At 53.0% G+C, this 24,582-nt stretch overlaps 1 protein-coding gene and 1 pseudogene across 1 annotated transcript; both read left to right on the plus strand.

Annotated features, from left to right (window-relative positions):
• Positions 1-207: 207 nt before the first annotated feature.
• Positions 208-957, plus strand: LOC102820640 (annotated as a pseudogene).
• A 1,957-nt stretch (positions 958-2,914) lies between these two features.
• KATNB1 (katanin p80 (WD repeat containing) subunit B 1) lies at positions 2,915-23,148 on the plus strand. Its single transcript, XM_006863565.1, has 20 exons — positions 2,915-3,022; positions 4,082-4,376; positions 8,343-8,473; positions 12,691-12,808; positions 17,990-18,090; positions 18,266-18,307; positions 18,721-18,804; positions 18,946-19,061; positions 19,277-19,348; positions 19,493-19,643; positions 19,779-19,969; positions 20,068-20,198; positions 20,479-20,529; positions 21,250-21,317; positions 21,446-21,565; positions 21,672-21,821; positions 22,081-22,157; positions 22,237-22,311; positions 22,411-22,527; positions 22,738-23,148. The coding sequence occupies exons 2-20, from the start codon at positions 4,334-4,336 to the stop codon at positions 22,868-22,870; spliced, it is 1,971 nt and encodes a 656-aa protein (XP_006863627.1). The 5' UTR covers positions 2,915-3,022; positions 4,082-4,333; the 3' UTR covers positions 22,871-23,148.
• Positions 23,149-24,582: the final 1,434 nt, after the last annotated feature.

The raw sequence follows: 24,582 nt of genomic DNA on the forward strand, positions 1-24,582 counted from the left end.
CATTATGCAGCACTGGAGGTGCTCACTCATCTATGCCAAGAAATTTGGAAGACAGGTAACCTGGTAACCAGAGAGGTAACCCAATGGAATGCAGAAATCATCAGACAATATCATTAATATCACATGCAAGTTTAATTTTGCTTAATATCGTAATAATTCAAAAATGGTTGCACTCTTCCTGTAAGCAGCCTGAAGTAATCTCAAGAAATGGTTCACTACTCACTTGAGCCAGAAAACCCCACAAAATCATTCAAATCCAGAGGTTCAAATCTCCAGGTCCATTTTAAGAACGCACGTGAGACTGCCCAGGCCATCAAGAGTATGGCTGTGTGCCATGGAGTCAGTTCTGACTCATAGCAACCCTGCATAGGGTTTCTGAGGCTGTAACTCTTTATGGGAGCAGAAAGCCTCATCCTTCTCCTATGGACCAGCTGGTAGTTTTGAACTGCTGACCTTGCGGTTCACAGCCCGATTCGTAGCCACTTCGCTACCAGAGCTCCTTATCAAGAGTATACATATCTGGAAAGCCACCAAGTATCTTAAAGGTAAGATACTTGGTACACAGAAGCAATGTGTACAATTTGAACGCTACAATGGTAGTGTTGGTAGGTGTGTCCAGGCCAAACAGTGGGAATGGACACAGGGTCAGTGGCCCATAAACAGCGCTGAATTTTGGCTGTACATGCTAAAAAATGCAGAGAGCAATGCTGAACTTCAGGGTTGAGACATGGATTCTCTGGTCATTGAGCAAATCCAGGTTAACAAAGCCCCGACGATGCGCCACCGAACTCAAAGAGCTCATGGTTGGATCAACCCCTACGTGAGCTCTCCCTGCCACATTGAGATAATCCTCACTGAAAGGGACCAAATGGTTCCTTACCAGAAGAGGAGGTTGCACAGAAGAAAAAGATATCTCAGAAGAAACTGAAGAAACAAAAATTTATGGTTTGGGCGTAAATTAAGCATAAAATAAAATACAAATATAAGTAAATCCCCAAACAAACAAACAAACAAACAAGAAATGGTTGCAACAGTCCATTGACAGGGATTCAAAAGAGGTCGTAGAACCAGAGGCATGGTTGCTGAAGTCAAATGGACCTTGGCTGAAAGTTCAGAATACCAGAAAGCTATTTACTTGGGCTTTACTGACTATGCAAAGGTTTTCCACTTTGTGGATGTCCAACTCAGCAGCCACTTCTCGGAAACTCTACAAAGGGTAGCTTCATTAGGAACGACTCAACAGTATTTAACAAATTATGCTCATGAATAACTGGAACATAGTTGTTGAAATAGAACAAGAGGATATTGAATGTTTTAAAATCAGGGTTTTTTGTTTGTTTGTTTTTAATGTTTTATTGTGACTTATGGTAGCGTAGTGGTTATGAATTGGGCTGCGAACCTTAAAGTCAGCAGTTCAAGACTACCAGCCGCTCCGCGGGATAAAGATGAGGCTTTCTGCTCCTGTAAAGATTTACAGCCTCGGAAACCCTGTACAGGGTTGCTATGGGTCAGAACCGACTCTACGGCACTTAACAACAACAACAACATGTGATAGTGTACATGGCAGAACATTAGTTTTACATTCATTCTATCTTGTTCCATTGCCATGGTTACAACCTCCCACGCCCTCATCAGCACACAGCCCCTCTCCCTCTGTGTGTCTAAAGTCTCCAGTTGCTCCATCTCTCCAGGTCATCGTCTCTGCCTCCATCTCAGGCATCACTGCTTCTCAGGTTTGTATTCTTTCACCATACTTCTTCAATATGTGGCACTGTAGGACAAGCACTGGACTGCAAAGTCGGCAGTTCAAATTCACCAGCTGCTACTCGGAAACCCGGAACTGACTAGAAGGCACTTAACAACAATAATAATGCTGATCAAGTAATCGCAGAAACTGGATTACATGAAGAACGAGGAATTGGAGGAAGGCTCATTAACAACCTAGGCGATATGCAGATGATACAACTTTGCTTGCTGGAATCTAAGGGGGTTTAAAATACTGAAGAACAAAACTATGGCTTAACCTGTAATCACATGAAATCGTATGTATAACATGATTATGATGCAATTGTTAAAGTATAGAAGAAACTTTTGAAAAACTAGAGGCAAACAAAATCTGGGGAGAACCCTGATGCCTGATCTTTGTGCATAACTTTAAATAAATAAAACATCCTTCTGCTCTTCACCTCGGCGTATCTTTACTGCTGTTGTCACACGGGGCAACGGACCGGGGATAGGGCAGGATGAGACGGGAGGGCAGCACTCCTGCTCCACACTTGACTAGGGGCGGAATCAGGCTTTGTTCCCTTCCAGACCTCCTGTGGGAGATCCAGGACAGCGTCAGGGGCAAAGAAGAGGGACAAAGACATCAAACAATCGACTCAAAGTGTCCGAGGCAAAGTGAAGAAGCAGGAACTGAACCAAAACGCTGACTCAAGCCTCCTCCCAGCTTTGCCCCAAAGCAAGATGGAAGTTTCGCGGCTTCACTTTGCTCCCGAAGGCCCCTTCCCATTGGTTGTCTGGGAAATTGGGGTTGTTCAATAATGTGAACGATGATTGGTTTAGCCAGGACGGTTGCTAACGCAATTGGCGCAGCCGCCACGGGAGGGCGTCGTGTAGATTTTTTTCAAACGCAAACTTGCTTGGAGAAAGAGACGGAAAGTGAGTGGGAGGGGAAAACTTGAAGCAGAGGCGGGACCAAGGATATAGGAGGCCGCATTGGTTGATTAGAGTCCGGAGGGCGGCTCTTGGACGCTTCTTTCTTGTGATTAGTCCCTTTCAGGAATAGAGGGCGGTTACGTAGGGGAAGCGGCAGAAGCGCCTAGTTCGATTGGTCGAACCTGACGGGAGGCGGTGCGTCCCCAGTAGTTGATTGGTGTAGAAGATGAGGTAGGCGGGGATATGGGCCAGAGGTTTTGTTGTGAGGGTCGGTTGTCAAGCAGCCGCCAATCAGGGCAGGAGATGGAGGCAAGTGGGGGTCGCGCTGGGAGCGGAGCTTCGGCCTCCCGAGCCGCTGCTGCAGGTGAAGTGGACGAGGGGGCAAGAAGGCGAGGGCATGATAGGTTCCCGGTTGGGCAACGCTAGGCGGGGCCGGGCCGGGCCGGGCTGCGGCGGAGAGGGCTCCGGGTCGGGGAAAGCAGGAGCCCGTGCTCCGAAAGCTGAGCGGGGTGGGAGGATAAGGCGAGGCGAGGGGCTAGTTCTGGATTCTAGGCGGGCAGAACCGCTATAGAGGCCGGAGGGGGCCACTGGGGAGGCCGGAAGCTGATCTGAGGGTCTGCTGGAGGATGAGTCATGAATACTAGAAGCAGGAGAGTGAATGAATGGAGGAAGAGGACTGGAAGGGGTCTGAGGGACCCCAGGAGACGGGATGAGCAGACACACAGGAAAGAAGAAGAGGGAGTGGACGGAGGACTAGGGAGACAGAACTGAGAGGCCCAAGGGCAGGGAGTGGGATGGGAGGGGGTTCTGGAGAAGAGGTGAGGTGTATGTGAGGAAGGGGTTAGAAGGCCCCTGAAGTGGCCTTAAAGAGCTGAGTAGTTGTGCGGGCATCTAGAGGTCTAGTCCCCAACACTGCCCTTGGGAAAGTAGGGGACAGGAGTGCGTTATTATGTTACAAACAGGAAGCTTGGACCCTTAGGACCCTCCTTGGGGTCCTCCCCAGAGAGTAGGACCTCAGGGTCCCGTTTCTGGGGTATCTCTTATGGCCCCTGCAAAGCATATCCGCTGACTCCACCCCTCTTCTCAGACGTCAGGCTGAACAGTGACTCCTAGAAATCCATCTAAACTGCAGGCACGTGGTCTTCACCCCCAGTGCTGCGCCTGCACTTTAGGCAGTCAGCGTCCTGGAGCAGAGCCACGCCCATAATCCTGGCCTCTGGGAGGACCGTCCCCCAGTGTCCCAAGCCACCTTGCTGGAATTTCTGCAAATTCTCAAACCCAATTTGCAGCACAGCTCCTGACTCTGGGAGCTTTGGTGGTGATGGCCTTGGTGATCAGACATCTGCAGGTCTGCAACCCCAGGGCTTTCCTGAGCTCCTACCTTATGTTTGCTAACAAACCACTACTTCTGTTTCTATTCCAGCCCAGTGTTGAGCTGAGATGGCTCAAGTCTGAAATTCCATGATCCCAGATCCCAACGGATGTGCACAGGCTGCTGCTGTGGATGGTTTAAAGCCACAAAGGAGTGGGAGGCCAGGAGACACGACATTCCCTCTGCCTGGATGTGTGGGAAGTCCCTCCCAACTTGACTGGTGGATCTGGGGGGGATCCACCCCCGCCCACGAGGAAAGCACCGACTGTTTGGTGAACGGGGCTCCCGTTGCCAACCAGCTGAATGATGGCAACCCCAGTAGTTACCAAGACAGCCTGGAAGCTGCGTGAGTGATTTCCTTTTTTGCCCCATTTACCCTGTGAGCCTGGACCCGCTGTGCTGTCTCTGAGCAAGATAGTTGTTGTTAATTGCCATTGAGTCAGTTCCTAATCTGAGGAACCCTATGCCGCAACAGAACAAAACACTGCCCGGTCCTGAGCCATCTGACAGTTGTTACTCATGCGCTCATTATGGCTGCCACTGTGTCAACCCATCTTGTTAAGGCAGTAAGATAGTTCAGCCTGCAAATCGTAACTGTGGCGTTTCTTAGATAGAGGACATTGAGCAAGCAACTTGACCTCTCTGAGACTCCGTTCTAGAGTTGCTGTGGGGGTCCACTGAGTTAATGAACGTAAGGCCGAGGGACTTGCACTTGCAGGATTTTTCATTAGTATAATTGTGTTTTCAGGAACCCCAAGATTTCTGGTTAGACTGGCAGGTAGGACAGGGAGAGAAAAAACGATATGTGTTCTTAGGCATTTTCAAACATCTCACAAGACAGGCTTTCCCCATCAAGGGGGACTGGCTGAGCAGGGAACAGTGGGGGTGGGCAGTGAATGCAATGAAGGCTCCTGTTAAGTATCCAGCCTGAGCACCATCCACCACACTGGTCCTCTGTACTGATGTGGGTGTGCTGTCCAGTTGATTTTCCACTAAGCAGCCCAGTGTGACAGAATCAAACTGCCCCATAGGATTGTCTAAGCTATGATCTTTAAGGGAGCAGATCACCAGGTCTTTCCTCCCTCAGAATCGCTGTGTAGGTTCGAACTACCAACCTGCTGATTATCAACTGAGTACTTAATCATTGGGCCACCAGGATTCTTTTTCTCTGTACTAATGACTCTCAAACTCGCTAATCATAAGAGCCTTTTATACTCCTAAAGAATATTGAAGAACCACCCCCTCCCCCAGCCTCATGTATGTGGGTACCATGTTAGGAATGAATACTGAGACATCTTGAACAGAAGTGTGCACAGTCACATGGGGTGGTCAGGGGCATCATCGCCTCCCCCAAGTCCTCTGGAAAGCCCCACAGTATGCTCAGGAGAGTAAAACGACACACAACAGCTCAGTCGTATCATAAAGAGAACTTTTGTCCTCCTGGACACTCTGAAAGGGTCTCAAGGACCTAAGGGGCTCCCAGATCACACTTTCAGGACTTCTGCTCTGGACCTGTCACCCTATAGGCTTACCTGACCCTGCCTCTAGGAATTGGTTGGCATAGATTTGGTGCCCCCAGCTTGCACTGATGCTGCAGTGAGCTACGTTCAGGAGCCCTAGGTGGGTCCTGGAGTCCTCAGGAAACTCCAGAGTGTCCAGCATTGCCCTCCCCGCTTGTCCTGTGAAGGAGGGAAGGAGGACCAGCCATGGGACAGGGTTCTGTCATTTTTAACATGAGACTCTGGGCAGAGCCTTTTGCTCAGTTTCCTCATTTCTAAAATGAGATGTTTGGGCCATGCTCAAGTTGGAGAAGTCTGTTCTATAATGGGCCCACAAGGAGGGCACACTTTGGATATAGTGGCTTTGTATTTGTTGGGATTGTATATCCATCCCTTCGTCTTTGGGTCTTTCCTGAGCACAGAATCAGGCACTGGGGAGCCTGTGGGGAGCAAAGCGAACCAGATCCCTATGCTCTGGAGACTGGAGAGCTGCACCCATCCAGCTCATCTTCTCCGGGAGAATACAAGCTGGGCTGTGCTTGGGTTCAGTGAACTAGGTAATGAGGGTAGGAGAGCACACTCGACTTCAAGACAGCATGTGCAAAGGCCCTGAGGCAGGATGTACACAGTGCATCGGAAGAACTAGGAAAAGGTCAGTGGGCCGAAGTCCAGCAGCGAGAGGAGTGTGGTGCCTGGTGAGGTGTTCAGGGCCCAAGGTCAAGCTGCTGAAGTGTTTAATGGGAGATCGGGGTCAGGTATATTGGGCATCTGTGAACGATCTGCACAACAGCTCTCACCAGTGTAAACTGTCTGAAGAGTCCCAGGCCAGATGACCTCTGGCTGCCTGCTAGGGTCTGGTGAGGGTACAGTCATTGAGGCACTTGTGGGCCAGAAGACCCAGTGTTCCCCAACTCTGGCTGGGGTGTGGGGTCCAGCTTTTTGCCAACTGGGCTTGGAAAACCAGTGTGGACTATGCCCCTGGGTGGAGCTACAGCTGACACTCTGGCTCTAATAGACCACGTGAGGATGTTGTATGAACATCGGTACCAGGCCAGAGGGGCCGCTTTTGGGCAGTGCCACCGGTTCCTTCACAGGCATCAAATCAGTTGTTGGTCAGACTTCAGAGAGGAGAGTGGCCTGGGCCCTTCCAGAATGGGCCAACCTCCAAAGCCCTCACCTATTGTCTGGTTCTATGTGCTGGAACAAGAAGGCTCTCATCTCCTAGTGCCGGCCAGGCAGGGCCTAGGGAAGTGTTTACATTCTAAAAGACTGATGTAGCTGGAGACCATAGTCTTGGGGCTCCAAGGGATTTCCTGGGTTCCCCCCCCACCCCCAGGAAGATTGTGGGAGGAGGGCAGTGCCTGCAGGGAGTGTCTTAGAGGAGAGCAGCTCAAGCTTGGGGGCAGGTAGCTTCTCAGGGCTGGGCGGCTACGTTGGCCTAGCTAAAGCTCTTAAACAGTGTCTGTGACCAGAGCACCGAAGGTATACGAGGACAGAAGGCTCCCCAGGTAAGGTGAGGACTCCAGAGGGTCCAGCTCCAAATGATGGGCTTCCTGAGACCCAAGCTTGGGCCTGCTGAGGTCTTTCGCCCTGATTGCGGCTGGGCCCGGGGTTGCCCTGAGGGGAGATCAAGCCTGGGCCTAGGCTTATCCCGGGCACTTGTGAGAGCCCCTCTGAGCCAGCTGGGCCCAATCTCCCACTTCCTTCTGTTCACACCTGCATTGCCACGCAGGGTGGAGTGCGGAGCTGAGGTGTGGGAACAGCCCTCTGTGAGCACCTGCAACACCCTTTTTCTTGCATCAGTCAGTCTCCCTATTGCCTCGCGCCTCATTGGGGTTTTCCCTGTCTCTTCTCTGCAGTCCCAAGAGGAACTGCCGGGACCGGCTCCAAGGCCTGGGCTCGCCGCTTAGTTCCTTGGCCACGTGTGTTCCCTTTGGCGCACTGACATTACCTGTTTGAGGCTCATGTCTGCTGCCCCCACTGTGGCCCCCCATGTCCCTCCGGTCTGTCAGCCTTCATCCCTGCCCTCTCGCCCCAGACTTCTCAGTGTTGTGCCCCGTGCCCCCTACTTCCTAGGTGGCCTGTCTTCAGCCTGCCTAGCAGTCATGGGCACTCTTGCAGCTTGGCAGCCCAGGGGCATGTGTTCAGTGACTGCTCAGCAACCTGTGTGAGGTGCTGTTATCATCCCTGTTTAACAAATGAAGAACTGAGCCACTCAGAGAGGGTGAGTGACTTGTCTGAAGTCACACAAGCCGCAGCAGTAGAGTCCAAAACCCAGATCTCACCTGTCTCACCTGGTGACAGTTTGTCTAGAATTGACATGAATGATTCTTACAGTGTTTGCCAAGTGTAGGGTTTGCGTGCCCATAAATGCATCTGAGAGGGGCTTAGATGGTACATGGGTGCTTATGTTTCATTTCTATCTTGGTTTCTTTGTGTATAATAGAAATGTAAGTGGATACACCAAACTTGTAATTTCATCGATATGATTACTTAAGTAAGACAAAGGTAAATAAAAACAGCAAGTCCGTAAGAAAAACGAGTAAGTCAATAATATTGCCAGCAGTAAAAGGAGAAGGAAAAAAACCAGACTGGCAAGAGTTACGGACAAAAATGGCTCAAGTTGAGAGACGGCCATTTCCAGCTCAGGCCCCAGCGGCTCCTCTGGCTTCTGAGAAGGGGTCCTGTGGGAGCCAAGGGAAGGAGGAGAGCAAGCCCCCTGCCCCGGCTACAGGTTCTGGAGCTGGTAGCTGAAGAGGACTGGCCCCGCCAAGCCCCCTGACTGTGTCTCTCTCTCCCCCTTTCCTGTGTAGAGGAGATTGTTGCCCATGCCAGCAACGTGTCTTCACTGGTGCTGGGCAAAGGCTCCGGGCGACTGCTGGCTACTGGCGGGGATGACTGCCGTGTTAACCTGTGGTCCATCAACAAACCCAACTGCATCATGGTGAGTCTCACTGGCCAGTGGGGACGGTTGGGCCAGGGGGAGAGAGATGGTGGGCAAAGGCCTGCAGGGGGACTCTGCAGGTTTTGTCGAGCTCAGGGCGTTCTATCTGGTGGCCCAGCTGGAAACCATGGGGTTTCTGAGGCTGTGATCTTCACGGGAGCAGACTGCCCCAGCACTTCACCACGGTGCCACTCGGGCTCCTTACATATACACATAATGAGAAAATCCCGTTATCTTTTCATTCCATTTTTACCACAAACTTTTTGAAGCCCCCCTCACGCAAAATCTGTTTTCCAGAATGCTTATCTTACTCTTATAGCCTGGTTTTTTAAAATAACAATTTTGTGAGCCAACAAATGCCTCTTTTTAGCATGATTGGGAGGGCTTCATGGTATTCCATTGTAGGGACAGTTTGCTGAGCCACACTCCTCCGTTACCAGCATGGAGGTCATTTCTGGTTTGGGGGCGCTTCTAAAACCACACTGTGGTGAGCATCCTCACCTCCCTAAGTCTTGGAGCAGATCTCTGATCTTTGCATGAAACCCTAGGGTGGGCACTTCCTTAAAGACTTTCAAAACATATTGCCAACTGCCCTCCACAGCTGAGTAAGAGTGTGTCCTCTTCCCCAAACCCTTATTAGCAAAGGGTGTTCTCATCCTCTGACTCTTGGCCAGCTGAAGATTCTGATTAAAGAGCGGTGGGAAGTGGTACTCACGGGTAGAAACTTGATCACCTCAGCATTTTTGTGAGCTCCAGGGGGGTTGCCCACAGTTAGGTCCAGTAAGGACAGGATTGAGAGTTAGTGTTTTACAGTCATGTGCTGTGTAACGTTAGTAATGGTTAAGGTTGTGTGTCAGCTTAGCTGGTCTGTGATTCTTGGTACTTTGGTAGGTCTGATGTAATTTGGCAGCTAGGTAATGATCCCCCCATTTTGTGGTCTCACACAGCATAATCACTTCCCTGAAGAGATTCCCTATGAGCAGTCAGTCAGTTGAAAGGGGCTTCCTTGGAAAGGTGGCCTCTGTCTCTGGCTTCTTTTGCTGATCTTGGGCTCAGTCGGTTTCTGCAGCCTACAAGCCTACCATCTTACCTGCCTGTCTTGGGCTTCACTAGCCTTTGCAGCAGTGGCCTGCCATCTGACCTGCAGACTTTGAGGTATCAGCCTCTATAGCTATGTGCTTCGGACTTGGGACTTGGCAACCTCTCCAACCTGCCAGTCTCCCTGTGAGACATTTCCTTACAATAAATGTCTCTCAATGTATACATATGTAAGCATTACAGGTTCTACTTTCCTAGAGAATCTAGCTGAAGACTGTGTCAGTTCAGGCAACATCCAACCACATGTATGTTGTGGTCCCGTAATGTTAAAGTAGAATTCAGAAATCACGATTAAGAATGGGACATGCAGCACCTGTATCCCATGTCTCTTGTATACAAAGCGATTATGCTCCCAGGTGTGTCATGGTCCAGATCATGCATGATGGTCAGTCACAAAGTATTGGTACTAGGGTTCTAGTTCATACATGTGCAGTTTTCTTCTAAATCAATGGATAGCTGCAGACAGAGTCCCTCAGTGTTGCACTGTCTTAGTCTTAGGATGCCGTAAAAAAAAAAAAAAAAAAGATCCAATCAAAACAGTGGCTTCCAAGGGGGCCTGCTAGGCCATTTAAACTCAAGGCGGAGAGGTCAGCTCAGAAGGTATAGCAACTGTATTGTGGGATTCCAAAGGGGTAAACTTGATAGATTTTTCTCAAAGGACTCAAGATGATCCCAAAGGACTCAAGGGGCTGATTACAAAGAACTTTTAAGAACATCAAAAGCTGCCTTGGTAAAAAGTCCAGAAGAGTTGTGCTGAGGAATTTTTTAATAAAGGTGTCTGTGATTTTGTAGCAGTACTTTTTGACTTAGCCGCACGTCACCTACAATCATTGTGGTGTAAGCCTATCTATTGCTGGCTAATGTCTGCACGGTATATTGCACTCTCTATCTGAAAAATGTACCGTAGAACAGTGTGCGTTTCCATCTGTAGGTAGCAGCACCCAACCTCATGTATTGAGTATGAGGTCTCTTGAGTGTTCTAGCATTATCTGTCTGCTTAATTTGCTCTGAAAAATATGACCATGAAGTGCATCATGTTCCCAAATGCAACAGAACCAGTACTGGTGAGAGTAGCTTCAGGAGGCAAAGGAGAGGATTTCTACTAGGAAGTGAAACCAGGATTATTAAACATGAAGGCAGATTATTAAACATCTGAAAATGCTATTGTTGCTCGTGATTTACACATGTCACACTCAACAATCATGACAATTCTTAGAAACAGAGCAAAAAAATTCTCCAAGCTGTTCAAGGGTCTGCTCCACTGAAAGCTACAAGGCTAACGAAAATGGGAGTGGACCTAGATCAGATACAGAGACATGCTCATGACGTGGATCGAGAACCAGACACAAAGTGAATTCTTTTGGCATGAGGGTTAACAATCATGGCTAAAGTGGAGCTTGTTCAAGATGCTTAAAGCAAAGGCAGGACCAGGCTAATAGTTCCCACCATGTCCAAATGACATAATGTCTTGCTTCACAGTATGTATCATGCACCTTAAGTAGCACATGACTCAACTTTGTTTTGCTGTTTTTAGGGTTCAAAGTGTTGTGGATATTTTTCCTGAAATGCCAAAGTAACATACATATCTTGAAAAGAAATCAGTGGACTTATAAAAACAGGCATGAAGTGTCCCCGTGCTCACAGACCTAGAGGAGGACAGTGAACGTTCCAGTGCCTGGCCTTTCAGATTTATGAGAGCCTGCCAGCCCGCTTACAACCAGCCTCTGGCCCCTTCACGTCCAACTGGCCTCCTCTCTCCCCTCACACACCACATTTCTGACCCCCAGGCCTTCATTTTCTCATCTTAGGTTGTATTATATCTGTTCGTGCAAGTCCCTTTGCAGACTCATTTATTTTGATTTTTGAGCCAGTAAAGCACTCTTGCAGGTCTGACATTCAAAAGATGCAGAGTAAACCATGAGTCCCTTCCTGTAAGTGACCCCGCTTCTCACTGTTATTTTATGCATGCTGTTGTTAAGTGCCATCGAGTCAATTCTGACTCATAGTGACCCTATATAGGGTTTCCACGGAGCAGCTGTTGAGTGTGAATTGTTGACCTTGTGGTTCAAGCCGACCTTGCAGTCTGATGCTTTATCCCATAGCACCACACCCGGAGCAAATATGGGTTCCTTTAGCTCATCTCCATTTTTACATAAATGCATCATACATGGCCCTTCCTCATTTTTTTTTATCTCAAATATTATAGATTAATCTTTATCATATTTTAAGAATTGCCCAGTTTTTGTTTTTGTTTGTTTTATGGCTTAATAGTGTTTTGTTGCCTGGGGACCGTGGACGATCGCGGCTTAGCTAACCACCAGTTTCCTTTGATGGACATTTATGTTGTTCTCAAGTGTTGTGAATGCACACAGCACTGCAGTTATTAGTCTTGCATGGATGTTTTCACGTGTGTTGGAGCATGTCGAGGGTCAGTCCCCAGAAGTGGAATTGCTGGGTGGAAGGAAACGGGCATTTCTAATTTGGAGAGAAATGTTCTCCAGTAGGGGCAGCCTCCACAGAGTTTGTGTCCATTTATTCTCCTATGGGTAGGTAATGTCTGGGGATCAGACTAACTACTCAAACTGTCTGGCCTGCAGGCAGTTCTGCTGCAGAGCTCTGCCCCCACTGCCCCAGGCCCATGGGTGGGGATAAGCCTCAGGATGGCCAGCTCTGGTGGGAAGTGGCAAACACTGGACTTCAGAAGCTGGCAGTGCAGCAGCCCGACTTGTCAGAGAGACTGTGCTGGACCTGGCTCAGACGTGCCCTGCTCTAGCCTGCTCTGTGTTGAGTGAACACCCTTTGTTCTCCAGCCAAGCCTCTGCCTGGCAGAGTCATCAGTGGAAGCAGCCTCTAGAGTATACCCAGGCATTCCAGAAGGACGAGAAATGGGCCTCTGTTCCTGAGGGGCCTGAGTGGAGAGTGGAGCAGTGCCACGGTGGGCAGAAAGGCAGCAGGGGTGGGAGGGGTTGGAGGCTGACTGGAGTCTGGCCCCCTGTGGCGGTGGAAACTGAGGTGGGAGAAGGCACAGCCCCCGTTTAAACCGCTTCTTGCTGGGGCCTTCGCTGGGGACCCAGAACTTTGTCAAAGCACCACACTGAAGTTGCTGCATCTCTCCACAGAGCCTGACAGGCCACACGTCTCCCGTGGAGAGCGTCCGCCTCAACACTCCTGAGGAGCTCATTGTAGCCGGCTCCCAGTCGGGCTCCATCCGCGTCTGGGACTTGGAAGCTGCCAAAAGTAGGCCTCCTCACCTGCCTCCCCTCACTCCCCACACACTGCTCCTCTGCGTCTTTAGCCTCTGGGGTCCTGTCCCTTCCTCTGGGTAGCTTTTCCTGACTCGGTTAAGTGCTTCCTTCCTGGGACACAGGCCAGATGGTATGGTGGCCACTTCCCCCAGCCTCACTCCCCATTAGCCTGGCACAGTGTTTATTGCTGCATCTCCAGGGACTGGCACTGAGGAGGCTCACAGCAAATGTTTGAATGAATAACTGGGTAGATGGATGGATGGGTAGATTGATTGTTAGATGTGTAGATTGATGGGTGGGTGGATGCATGGATGGGTGTACATGTGGATTGAGAACTTGGAAGAAAATCAGATGCCACCAGAGCCACACAGGACATGTAAAGGTGAAGTGGCTGTGTGAGGTCTCTAGGACTGAGGAGTGTGTGCCCCGACACAGGGTCACCCCTACACAGCTCTGGATGATTTGCTTTCAGTGGACCTGTGATAGATAGCCAGATCTGCTTGCTTGTTTTTTGTTTGTTTTAATTTTTGTCTTTATAAAAGTTATGCATTGGTTAAAAAAATCAGAGCTTGGTAATTGTACATAAGGAAAACAGGAAGCCCCTGCCCCAGCCCTGCCCAGTCTCCAGAAGCCGTAACATTTTCTGCTGTTGCCTTGGCTCATTATCTCTGCTTTTTACATGACCTAGTTAGACTGCAGTTTTGTCTTTGTAACACGTCTTAGACATTAGATGCTGACTTTCTCCTCTGCAAGGTGAAGACTTTGCACTCTCCTGTAAATATCCTGTGATGCCTGTAGTCCATGAGCCATATCAATCGTATTCCCTGTGATTCTACTGGTTTTTTCAAAGAACTTTGTTTCCCTAGAGTTCATCATTATTCCATCTCTTTTCATCTCCGTTTTTTTTCTACATCGCTATTATGAATTCCTCCCGGCATTGTGTCAGAAAGTGAACCTCTTCCTGTCACTCTCAAAGCCTTCCTGTGATCGAGGTGTCTCTTGGAGCTTGTCTCCTGGTCCTCCTGGACCTGTAGCCCAGCTGTCCTCGTGTCTTGGGACCTCTGTGTCTCATTGGGGATTCACTCCCTGTTTCTGCTGCACCAGGTCCCACGCCTTTGTCTTTCTTGCTTTACTCTCTTCGATGGTACACATTCTTACACAGGTTGCTAAGAAACGTGCGTGACAGGCACAGCATTGGGGACCACCCATGGCTGAACATGACTTTATTTTACTCCCGTACTTCTGTGTTTTTCAACTTTGAGTATAAAATTTTGGTAGATAAATAGCTGCTGTCAAGTTGACTCCAAATGATGGCAGCCTTATGTACAACAGAAGGAAACTTTGCAGTCCTGCAGCATGTCCCTGGTTGTGGCTGTTGTTCCAACCCACTGCACTGAGGGCCTCCCTCAGCCTCTCTGCTCTCTACTTCATTAGCCTGATGTTGCCCGTCAGCAGTCAGCCCCTCCTGATGATGCGGCCACAGCCAATGAGTCAGCGCTCTGCTGTGACCCTAGGTTTTCATTGGCTCATTTTACAGAAGTAGATTGTCAGATCTTTCTAGTGTGGCTGGGTCTGGAAGCGCCACCAAAACCTGGCCACCCTGGATGACCCCGCTGGTATCTGAAATATCAGTGGCATCACTACCAGCATCACAGCAACACACAAGCCCCCATACACTGACAGACAGATGGTTAATAGAATTCTAGGTTGAAAATATCTTTCCCTCAGAATTTTGAGGGTTCACCTCCACTGCCTTCTAGGGCCCAGGGTTGTTGCTGAGAGGTTCTGGGTCGTTCGTAGTGTTGGCCCTTTTTGTGGGACCTGCTTCTCTCTCTGTAGGACTTTGTCCACAGCGCTTTGACCCACTGAGACGAACCTTGGTGTGGGTCTATTTCAGTCCTGAGCTAGGTTACCTGCCGGACTCTTTCTGTCTGGAAACTCCTGCCTCAGGGCTGGGCCCAGCTCAGTGTGGCCACCTGGGATGTGGGTGCACAATTAGGATCAGGATTGCCAGCTCTATGGATTTTTCACAGGAAAATGGAAATTGGGATATTTATGTAGAATCCATTCATTTAAAATCATTGGCAACATTTTTAGAAAGCATTGTGTAGACCAATACTGAGGCCTGCACAGTGCTTTTTCAAAATGTTTAAAACTGTGAGACCAAAACACAACCTGTTTACTCTCTTTCTGGCAACCTCTGGTCTCCATCTTCTAGCCTGCCAGGCAGGAGGTCACCTGCTGCCTGAAACGCAGGAGAAGCAGCAACATTGGGTGGATTTTGCTGAGGCTTCTTCTTCCAGAAAAGGCCCTTTTCTCCCATCACGTCCTCAGCCTCTGCTGTAGAATGGGGTCGTTGTCCGGCTGGGGATAGGTGGTCGTCAGAAGGATGCCTCTGTGGGATACATGCCTTGTGTCCATGAAGAGCCCTGGGACTTCCTGGTGAAGAGGCAGGGACTACTGGGGAAGCGTCTCAACAGGCTGGCCCTGCTCTTGGCACACCCTGGGCCCAGGGCATCAATGTGCTATGCCTGGGCGTCACAGGACTCTGCGTCCAGGGAGGAGCAAGCAGGCTCAGGCCCAAGGCAGTTGCTTCCTGGGAATCTCTGCCTGTCCTTGAGCCCAGTAGACAGCCGCCAGTCTTTCACTGAAGAGCAAGGGGAGAGAGAGAGAGAGAAGGTAGAGGCTCCTTGCTCCTGACCGGGGCTTCCTCACCATGATTTTCTCTAATAAACCATGTATGAGGAATTCCCCGAGGTAGCTGAAGAATGAAAACTAAAGACTTGGAATTCCTAAACACTGGGCTTCCCCCACCAGGCCTGGATATATACTGCTCAGAGCTTGTTACAAACACTGCAGATGTCCCCCTCAGAGCACCTAAGCAGGTTTTGGGTGACCCAGGATCTGCATTTTTCAGCATCTCCCAGGTGATTCATATGCAGAGCCAGAGCTGCCCTCAGGATCACACTGCCAGATGGTGGCAGAGGCTTACACGAGAGCCCTGGGGTTAGGATGCCCATCCTGTGCTCTCCCTCCTGTCAGGTGCTGTCTCCAAGTCTGGGGGACCCCAATGCGAGAGAAACTTGCCTTCAGCTAAGACCTTAGGTCTGTCTCCATCCACACACACCACGGTATAGGTGAGAGAGACCGAGTGGTAAACTGAGGCCCTGAGACAGGGTCCCTGTGTAGTAGAGGCTGAGCAGCTGCTTGGCTTAAGGGTCTGGACATTCTCGCATGGGGCAGACAGACCCTGGAGTCCCCTCCACCCTGTAGCCCTCTGGGCGCCAGGAGGCCTCCTAGAACTTTCCTGGGGCAGAAATCACGCCAGAAGAATGCGGCCCTGCCTGCTCTCCCCAGCGCAGCCACCTCACATCAAGGCGGCCTATACTTCCAGAAACCAGCAGCCCACGCATGGGCCAAGCCCGCCCTGCACCTCTTCTCTAGGCAGGGCGGGATTTTGAAAGCCTCCCTACCCGATGCTGAGTGAGTGGGCTGGTGGGTAGGTATGGAGTGAGTAGAGCAGGAGCCAGCATGCGTCTGCCCCTGTGGGCTCTGCAGTGGCACCTCTACTGTGTTTCTGGGGCCTCAGCAGCACGAGAGCCCAACAGGAGTAAGGAGGGGCCGGCACCTTGTCAGATCTCACCAGGGCCTGCTGCTGGGAGGTAGTGGACAGGGTACAGAGAGTCAACTTTGTCCTCAGTGTGGCTAATAACTGGCTGCCACCTTTGTTCCTGCTCTTCTGTGTGTCTGTCCCTGTCAGGAATGCCGCTGAAGAGTCAGACTGCCTGGCTCATTGGCCTCAGGCAGATACTTAACCCCGTGAGCTTCAGGCCCTAGTCCAGCCCCGGTCCCACACAGGACATGCTTGACAGGCCGCCTGGGGACAAGGGAGGTGTCCTGAATGCCACAGGAACTGGGGCATGTGCTCAGAGGCCTGAGGAGAGAAGGGAGCCGGTCCAGTTCGGGATAGGGTGAGAGATGGCTGTCATGTGGGAAGAAATAAGACCCAGGATGCTTATTTGTAGCAGGGCTATGCTGAGCATTTTATGTCCAGTTTTGATTTTTTACTTAATTCTGACCATGACCCTTTACAAGGCTCAGAGAGGGTAAGTGATTGATTAGGGTTGCACAGCAAAGTGAGGAGCAGAGTCAGGCCCCATCCTGGTTCTGTAAGGTTCCACATCCCACAGTAGAACTCACTTAACCCACCTAGAGCTTGATTCTCATCTCTGCTGTCCAGAAGTGTGAACATCTAGAGCCCACTTGAATCTTCTCCAGTAGGGAACTCTCCTCACAAGGCACCCTGTTTCTACTTGGCTCTAACCTCAGGATGTCTGGATTCCTACACCTTTTGGCCTGAGCACCCATGGTGATTGGTTTCATTCAGGCAGTGGAATGACAAATCTGTAAAAAGCAAGGCAGAGAGAAAAGACACATTTAAGGAGCACAGGCTTTGTCTGTGACCTGGCCTGGCCACAGAGCTGGAGGCAGTGCCTTAAAGGATAGGGGACGTAGATTCCGGGGCAGTGGTGGGTGACCACCACCCTCTCTGTTCTCACAGCATATCACATCTGTCTTCATTGCCACACTCAAAAGACCCCTCAGACAGGGCCCACCTGTTAGAGGATCAGTGTGAACACCAGCTTCTGCCCACCGCTTCCCTCGTCCTCCACCCACTGAGCGCTTGCTCACATGCTGCCCCCATAAAGCCCCCTGGATGTCTCGGCCCAGCCAGTAGGCTCTTCCCTGCCCTGAATCTGCCCTGCGTCTTTATCTTCATGTTCACGCTGGCCTTGCTGACCAGGAGTACCATCTGCTGGGCCAGAACCACACACTGTAATTCTCTGGATCTGCTGACTGGTATGAATCTTTGAAGAACACGCTGGGACTAGCCCAGAGGCACCTTCTGTGGGGCTCTGGAAGTGTTTCCTAGGGGTGTACGTAATGACAGAAAAGGGTGCCTCCTCTCCGGAGAAAACCAGGAAGAGTGTTTAAGAGACTGAAACTCTGGTTGATTTTTTTTTTCACCTCTCGATTTTTAGATGTGTTAGTGTTTGATTTTTCGGTTGATATTAAAACACACACACACACACACACACGAACAAAGCAGCCCGTCCTCTGCTGGCCACTTGTTTGCTGCTCACGAAACTATCTCTGCTTGCTTCCTGGGTAGTTCTGCGCACACTCGTGGGACACAAAGCCAACATCTGCAGCCTGGACTTCCACCCATACGGCGAGTTTGTAGCCTCCGGATCCCAGGACACAAACATCAAGGTGAGGTCTCCCGTGGGCCGGGTGTTTGGTTCTGTCTTGGGGGTCTTCTCGCTCTGATATAGTGTCCACATTCTCACAGAGAGAGCTCCCAGCTCCAGTGGTTTCAAGTCCTTGCAGTGTTGAGGGGCTGGGGTGTGGAGGGGTGACCTCTCCTGACTGTTGCTCTCCTCCACAGCTCTGGGACATCAGGAGGAAAGGCTGTGTTTTCCGGTACAGGGTGAGGCACCCTCTGTGGGGCACCCTCCATAACACTGGCTGGGTGGGGTGGGGGTCGCCAATCAATACTGGTGAGAAACGGAGAGGCCAGAGGAGGAAGTGGGAGCACCACGGTGGTCGGCCTTGGCCTTGTCTGAGCGCCCCCAGAGCCACGTTCAGCGAACTGCACTGCCCACTCCCTCCTGTGGGCAGGTGACACTTGTCATGAGGTGAGTGTGGTAGCACTGGTTCTAACCCAGCGGTTGACAGTAGGGGAGTGGTCATAGAGATGGCATCTCCCAAACCGCGCAGTCTTGATCTTCCGGAGTGTCCTGTAGGACTGGAGTCCGCGGCACACGAGAAATGTCCCTGGAAGGCACTGCATGTGAAGGTGAGGTGGGGAGAGAGCCCCATTGGGTTCCATCTTCTCCACAGGGGCACAGCCAGGCTGTACGGTGTCTCCGGTTCAGCCCTGACGGGAAGTGGCTAGCATCGGCCGCAGACGACCACACAGTGAAGGTAGCTGGTGGCCTGGCCTGGGCCCTGGGTCCTCATCCCTCTCCTGATGGGCTTGCATGTGGAGTGGACGGTGGTTATGTGGACAGGGACATTGGCCCTGACCCCCCACTCCCTCTTCCGCCTCGCTGCCTCCTCTCCCAGCTCTGGGATCTGACTGCTGGCAAGATGATGTCTGAGTTCCCTGGCCACACAGGACCAGTCAATGTGGTAGAGTTTCACCCCAATGAGTACCTGCTGGCCTCTGGCAGCTCTGACAGGTGAGAACTACCGCCTCATGTACATGAGCCTCTTCCCAATCTGCTGTCTGTTCCGGTGTTTTGACACCTGGTGATCCGACCTTGTGTGGCTGCCGATGGCCCTCGCCCTGTCCTGCCTGTGTCTCTGATCCCAGGCCCTGGGGGAGAGGTGTCTGTAGAGGTGCCTGTGTGGAGGCCAGAACGTGGACTTCTACACAACCTGGCTGCCTTTGCAGGACAATCCGCTTCTGGGATCTGGAAAAATTCCAGGTGGTGAGCTGCATCGAAGGAGAGCCGGGGCCTGTCAGGTACGCAGGCAACAGGAGGTGGTGTGGGCAGACCTTCCCCACAATCACTTCCATCCCTTCTGTCCTGAGCTCGCGGGCTCCTGGGTGTCTTGGGGTGGGGCCAGGCTGGGGGCCCTGGACCCACGGCCACCTCTCCCTGGCCAGGAGTGTCCTCTTCAACCCCGACGGCTGCTGCCTGTACAGTGGCTGCCAAGACTCACTGCGCGTCTATGGCTGGGAGCCTGAACGCTGTTTCGATGTGGTCCTAGTGAACTGGGGCAAGGTGGCCGACCTGGCCATCTGCAACAACCAGTTGGTAAGAGAGCACAAAGGCCCGGGCCACTGCCCTGCCCAGCCATGCCTACCTCTCCTGGCTGGGATCTTGCCCACCCATCCCCATGCCCCAGGGTCCAGCCCCTAGGCCCAGCCCCAGCTCTGCCGCTTCCTGCAGATAGGTGTGGCCTTCTCCCAGAGCAACGTCTCCTCTTATGTGGTGGACCTGACCCGGGTCACCAGGACAGGCACGGTGGCTCAGGACCACGTGCAGGACAGCCGGCCCCTCGCGCAGCAGCCGCCCAACCCCAGCGCCCCCCTTCGGCGCATCTACGAGCGGCCGAGCACCACCTGCAACAAGCCTCAGAGGTGGGGGCTCTGGGGGTGCTCAGGAGGTGGACCCCTCACAGTGGGGGCTGCATGGGACCTGGCTCTGGGCCTCACCAGGCACCTGGCCTGCCCCTTAGGGTGAAACAGAACTCAGAGAGCGAGCGTCGAAGCCCCAGCAGTGAGGATGACAGGGACGAGCGGGAGTCTCGGGCCGAGATCCAGAATGCCGAGGACTACAATGAGATCTTCCAGCCCAAGAACAGCATCAGTGAGGCCCAGACTGCAGTGCCACCTCCCTTCATTCCTAACCTGCAGCTGGGCCCAGGGTCTCTGTCCCTTCTGTGTCCCTGAGGGATGCGGTATTCCCATTAGAGGCTGGTGCCCACTCTGAGCCAAGGAAGGGCCCACAGGGGCACGTGGGCTGGGAGGGTTGTAGGCCTGAAGGCTGTGTCTCCAGGAACCTTCCCATCCCCCACATCCTGACGGAGCCTTCAGCCCCAGGGCTCCCAGACAAGAGGGCTGAGCCCTGAGCCTGTTTGCCTCTGCAGGTAGGACCCCACCCCGAAGAAGTGAGCCCTTCCCGGCACCCCCAGAGGATGGTGAGTCAGAGGGCAGAGCCTGGGTGTTTGTGCCCCTGGTCCTCCCTCCCATCCCCACTCACTGAGTACCGTGAGAGCTCCAGCCCCCACCTGGATGAGCTCCCTCCTCCCAACCTGCCCCCAGGCTTCCCATCTCAGGACACTGGTGATGGCAAGCAGGCACACACCCTGGGAAGGAGAGCAAGCAGTAGGCAGACCACACATAGATGCCACACAGGGATGCACACAGAGCGGGAAGGAACTGGGCATGGGGAGAGAAGTTAGGATGGTTGGTTGGGAGCATCGAGGGCCTGAGGGCCAGGAGGAGAGGCAGAGAGGAGGCTGGGAAATGGCCTGGGTTTGGCCTGAGGGCAGTGGGATGTGCCCTGGAGGATTTGAGTGAGAGCAAACATGATCTGCCCTGTGTGACTGGGGAGGGGTAGACCTATAGCATCCCTTCTTCATCCAGCTTTCCCTCAAGGGGCCATCTTCTGGTTCCCCCTCTTCCACTTTCTCCTCACCATCCACTCCCTGCTGTCCCCACCCCCATCCCCATCTCCCAGTGATCTACACACCCTGAGTCCAGTCCACGATCTGTAGTGGAAGGAGCCTGGCTCTGAGGGGCCCATACCCCCATCCTGCTGGCCTTCACCTCCCCGAGTCCTAGCTCACCACACCACAGTCCCTACTCCTGACCTGACACCCACCCCCACCCTCACCTCCCACATTCTCTCGTTTCAGACACAGCCACAGTGAAAGAGGCAACAAAACCCAACCCTGTCGTGGACATCCAGTTCCCGATGCCAAACGTAGGTCTGAGTGGAGAGGGCTGGGTGGGGGCCTGATGGGGCTGGAGCCTGGACAAGGTGGGGCTTGTCCTTGCCTGAAGCTGAGAGGGGGGCCTCAGGTCCGCCCCCTGAGCTCTAGCCCCCTGCAGTTCCAGGTCCCGTCCCAGCCCCCGGCAGTATCCTCCACACCTGCACCCAAGGCTGAGCCTACCATCATCCCTGCCACCCGGAACGAGCCCATAGGGCTCAAGGTCGCCGACTTCCTGCCCGTGAGTGGGGGTCCAGCCCTCCGACTGCAGTGGGGGCATGTAGTGGGGGGCAGGCAAAGCTTTGCCACCTGCTCCATGCCAGTGTCGGGGTGCCGGTGCCCTGCAGGCCGTGAAGATCCCCCAGCAGGTGGAGCTGGTCGACGAGGACGCCATGTCCCAGATCCGCAAAGGCCACGACACCATGTGTGTGGTGCTCACCAGCCGCCACAAGAACCTGGACACGGTGCGGGCCGTGTGGACCACGGGCGACATCAAGGCAAGGGTCTCCCCCCACTGCATGGGCCTCACTCCCCACCCTCCCCTGCCCACCCTGGACTCGGCTCACAAGGGTCCACCACACACTGCCGCTGCTGAGCCCCCATTGGGCGACTCTACCGAACAACAGGTGCGGAGTCGCTTTGGGCAGCTTGGCCCCTTCCTGACCAGCTCCCCAGCACAGCTCACACACACTCACCCATACAGAGCCGCAGTGCCCACGGTACGGGCAGCTGTGAGGGGGGTCCTGTCTTCCACAGACATCAGTGGACTCTGCTGTGGCCATCAACGACCTATCGGTAGTGGTTGACCTCCTCAACATCGTAAACCAGAAAGCGTAAGTGACCACAGGGGCTGGTGTGGGCAGAGTGGGCTAGCCTGGTGCTGGCAGCACATGGCCCCTCCCTCCCCTCCAGCTCCTTGTGGAAGCTTGACCTGTGCACCACGGTCCTGCCGCAGATCGAGAAGCTTCTGCAGAGCAAGTATGAGAGGTATGTGGGGGCCAGGCCAGGTGTCTGTGGGCCCCTGCTCCTCGCTTATCTTGCTCTCTGACATTGTGTTCCTCTGGGTTCACCCATCTGCCCCCGAAGCTACGTCCAGACAGGCTGCACCTCCCTGAAGCTGATCCTGCAGCGGTTTCTGCCTCTGATCACGGACATCCTGGCAGCTCCACCCTCAGTGGGCGTGGACATCAGCCGCGAGGAGAGGTGACAGGGTGGGCGGTCTGTGTTAGAAGAGGGTATTGTACCAGGTGATGGGAAACAGGCCTGTGGCTGGCTTCACTCAGCGTCGTGGTGAGGGGGACACTGGGGGGCAGTGGCTGAGGGGGGCTGACCTGGGTAGGCCCTGCACTCCAGGCGGGAAGGGGGCTGGCAAGGGCCCTAGGGACCCCTCCTCAGGCACTGTCCTCTGCACAGGCTACACAAGTGCCGGCTCTGCTACAAGCAGCTCAAGAGCATCAGTGGCCTCGTCAAAAGCAAGTCTGGTCTGAGCGGACGCCACGGCAGTGCCTTCCGAGAGCTGCACCTGCTCATGGCCAGTTTGGACTGAGGAGTCCTGTGGGTGAGGGCACCCGGCAGTTCTCGGGGTACCTGTCCGTGTGCCCACTGGCTCCTGAGCCTCTGCCTGGCCCCCACTGCTGCCCTGAGTCTGTTCCAGAGGCTGCAGCAGCACGGCACTGGTCACCTCCACAGCCCCGGACTCGGAGACAACGCTCCAGTGACAGCTGCCCAGCTTTGCCCAACTTGTGCTTCTTGGGACAGCAAGTCCAGCCCTGGGACTGTTGCTGTAATTTATAAGGCGGATTTTATTAAATTTGTAACTATTCCATGGCTTCTTTGCGGAGAGGGGCAGTCTCTGACCACCACAGCTCTTGCTGGTCTCTTCAGGCCGGTCACTTCCCCGGGGACAGTACTAGGCTGCAGGGCCGGCAGGGGGCAGCAGAGTGATGGACTGGCCTGGAAAGGGTGGCTCGGCCATGTTGTGGGGGGGGGGAGCGGGGGGAGGGCAGGTAAGACAGCAGGAGGGGCTAAAACTTGGAGAAACAGTGTGAGAGCCCCCACCAGCCCATCCCGACCAGACTCCCAGTTGTTCTAGGGACCCCGCCAAGGCTGCCAGGTGCCCAGTCAACAGGTGTCAGACCCCATCCTCACAGGGAGGGTGACCCAGAATCCAAAACTCTCCTCCTGCCTCCCCACCAGCATGTCTCTGGGGACAGGACTGAGAGGCAGTTACCACCCCCTGGAGGCCTCTGAACAAAAGCCCTAGTGCTGTCTGGCCAGAATGGGCAGCAGCTGGTCTGTCCCAGTCAGGGAGAGAGAATCCCATGGGGGCCCGCATGCTTCCCCCAAGACTGGGAGCAGGTGTAAGCCAACATACCCACTGGGGAAGAGGCGGGTGGGAGGCCAGGGAACCTCAGCCTTAGCTTCCCATCTATGACAAGGACGTGATCACTGCCATTGAGTTGATTTTGACTCATATCGACCCTTTAGAACAGCATAGAACTACCACGTAGGGTTTCCAAGTCTTTATAGCAACAGACAGCCTCATCTCCTCCTCTGGACTGGCTGGTGGGTTTGAACCACCAATCTTCAGTTAGCAGCCTGGTGCTTATTAAACCATGGTGCCACTAGGGCTCTTTCTCTGCCATACAGGTCAGTTCTAGCCCTGGGCAGAGACTAGGCACCTGCTAACAGCAATAGAAAAAGCCAGCAAAGGGGCGTCAACAGAACCTGATACCTATAAGACCAACTCAGACTACACGTGTATAAAAAAGACCTTTTATTTTAATAAGTAGAAATGGCTACATTTCCAAAAGTTCTTAAATAGGAATTCAAGACAGAAATGTCAAGAGGCTAGCGATTAAGGAGCCCAGCATGAGGCAGGTGGGGATCACATGAAACCTGCCCGCCGGCCTCCTCGGCCAGCCATAAATACAGCCCACTGGGGCAGGGTGGGCCAGCTCCAACATCTACCTCAGAGCACTGTACACGGCCCACACGGCAGGAGCCCCTCCATGATAGGGTGGGGGCCAGGGCTGCCCTCACCCACAGGCTGCTGGGTGCCCTCGCCCACAGGACTCCACAGGACCCACCAACCCGGTCCATTTCCTGTGGCCCAGTTCTAGGGCCTTCCCGAAGGCACCTCAGCCCACTCACCCTGCAGGCTTAGGGCAAGGAGACTAGCGGCCCCCTGAGAGAGACCCTACTGCACAGCCCTGCCTTCCCAAGAGGGCCAGAGTGGGGTCGGCTCTGCCCTTCCAG

This window comes from Chrysochloris asiatica, unplaced genomic scaffold (assembly GCF_000296735.1).
Source record: "Chrysochloris asiatica unplaced genomic scaffold, ChrAsi1.0 scaffold00055, whole genome shotgun sequence".
In the NCBI taxonomy this organism is placed as follows: Eukaryota; Metazoa; Chordata; class Mammalia; order Afrosoricida; family Chrysochloridae; genus Chrysochloris; species Chrysochloris asiatica.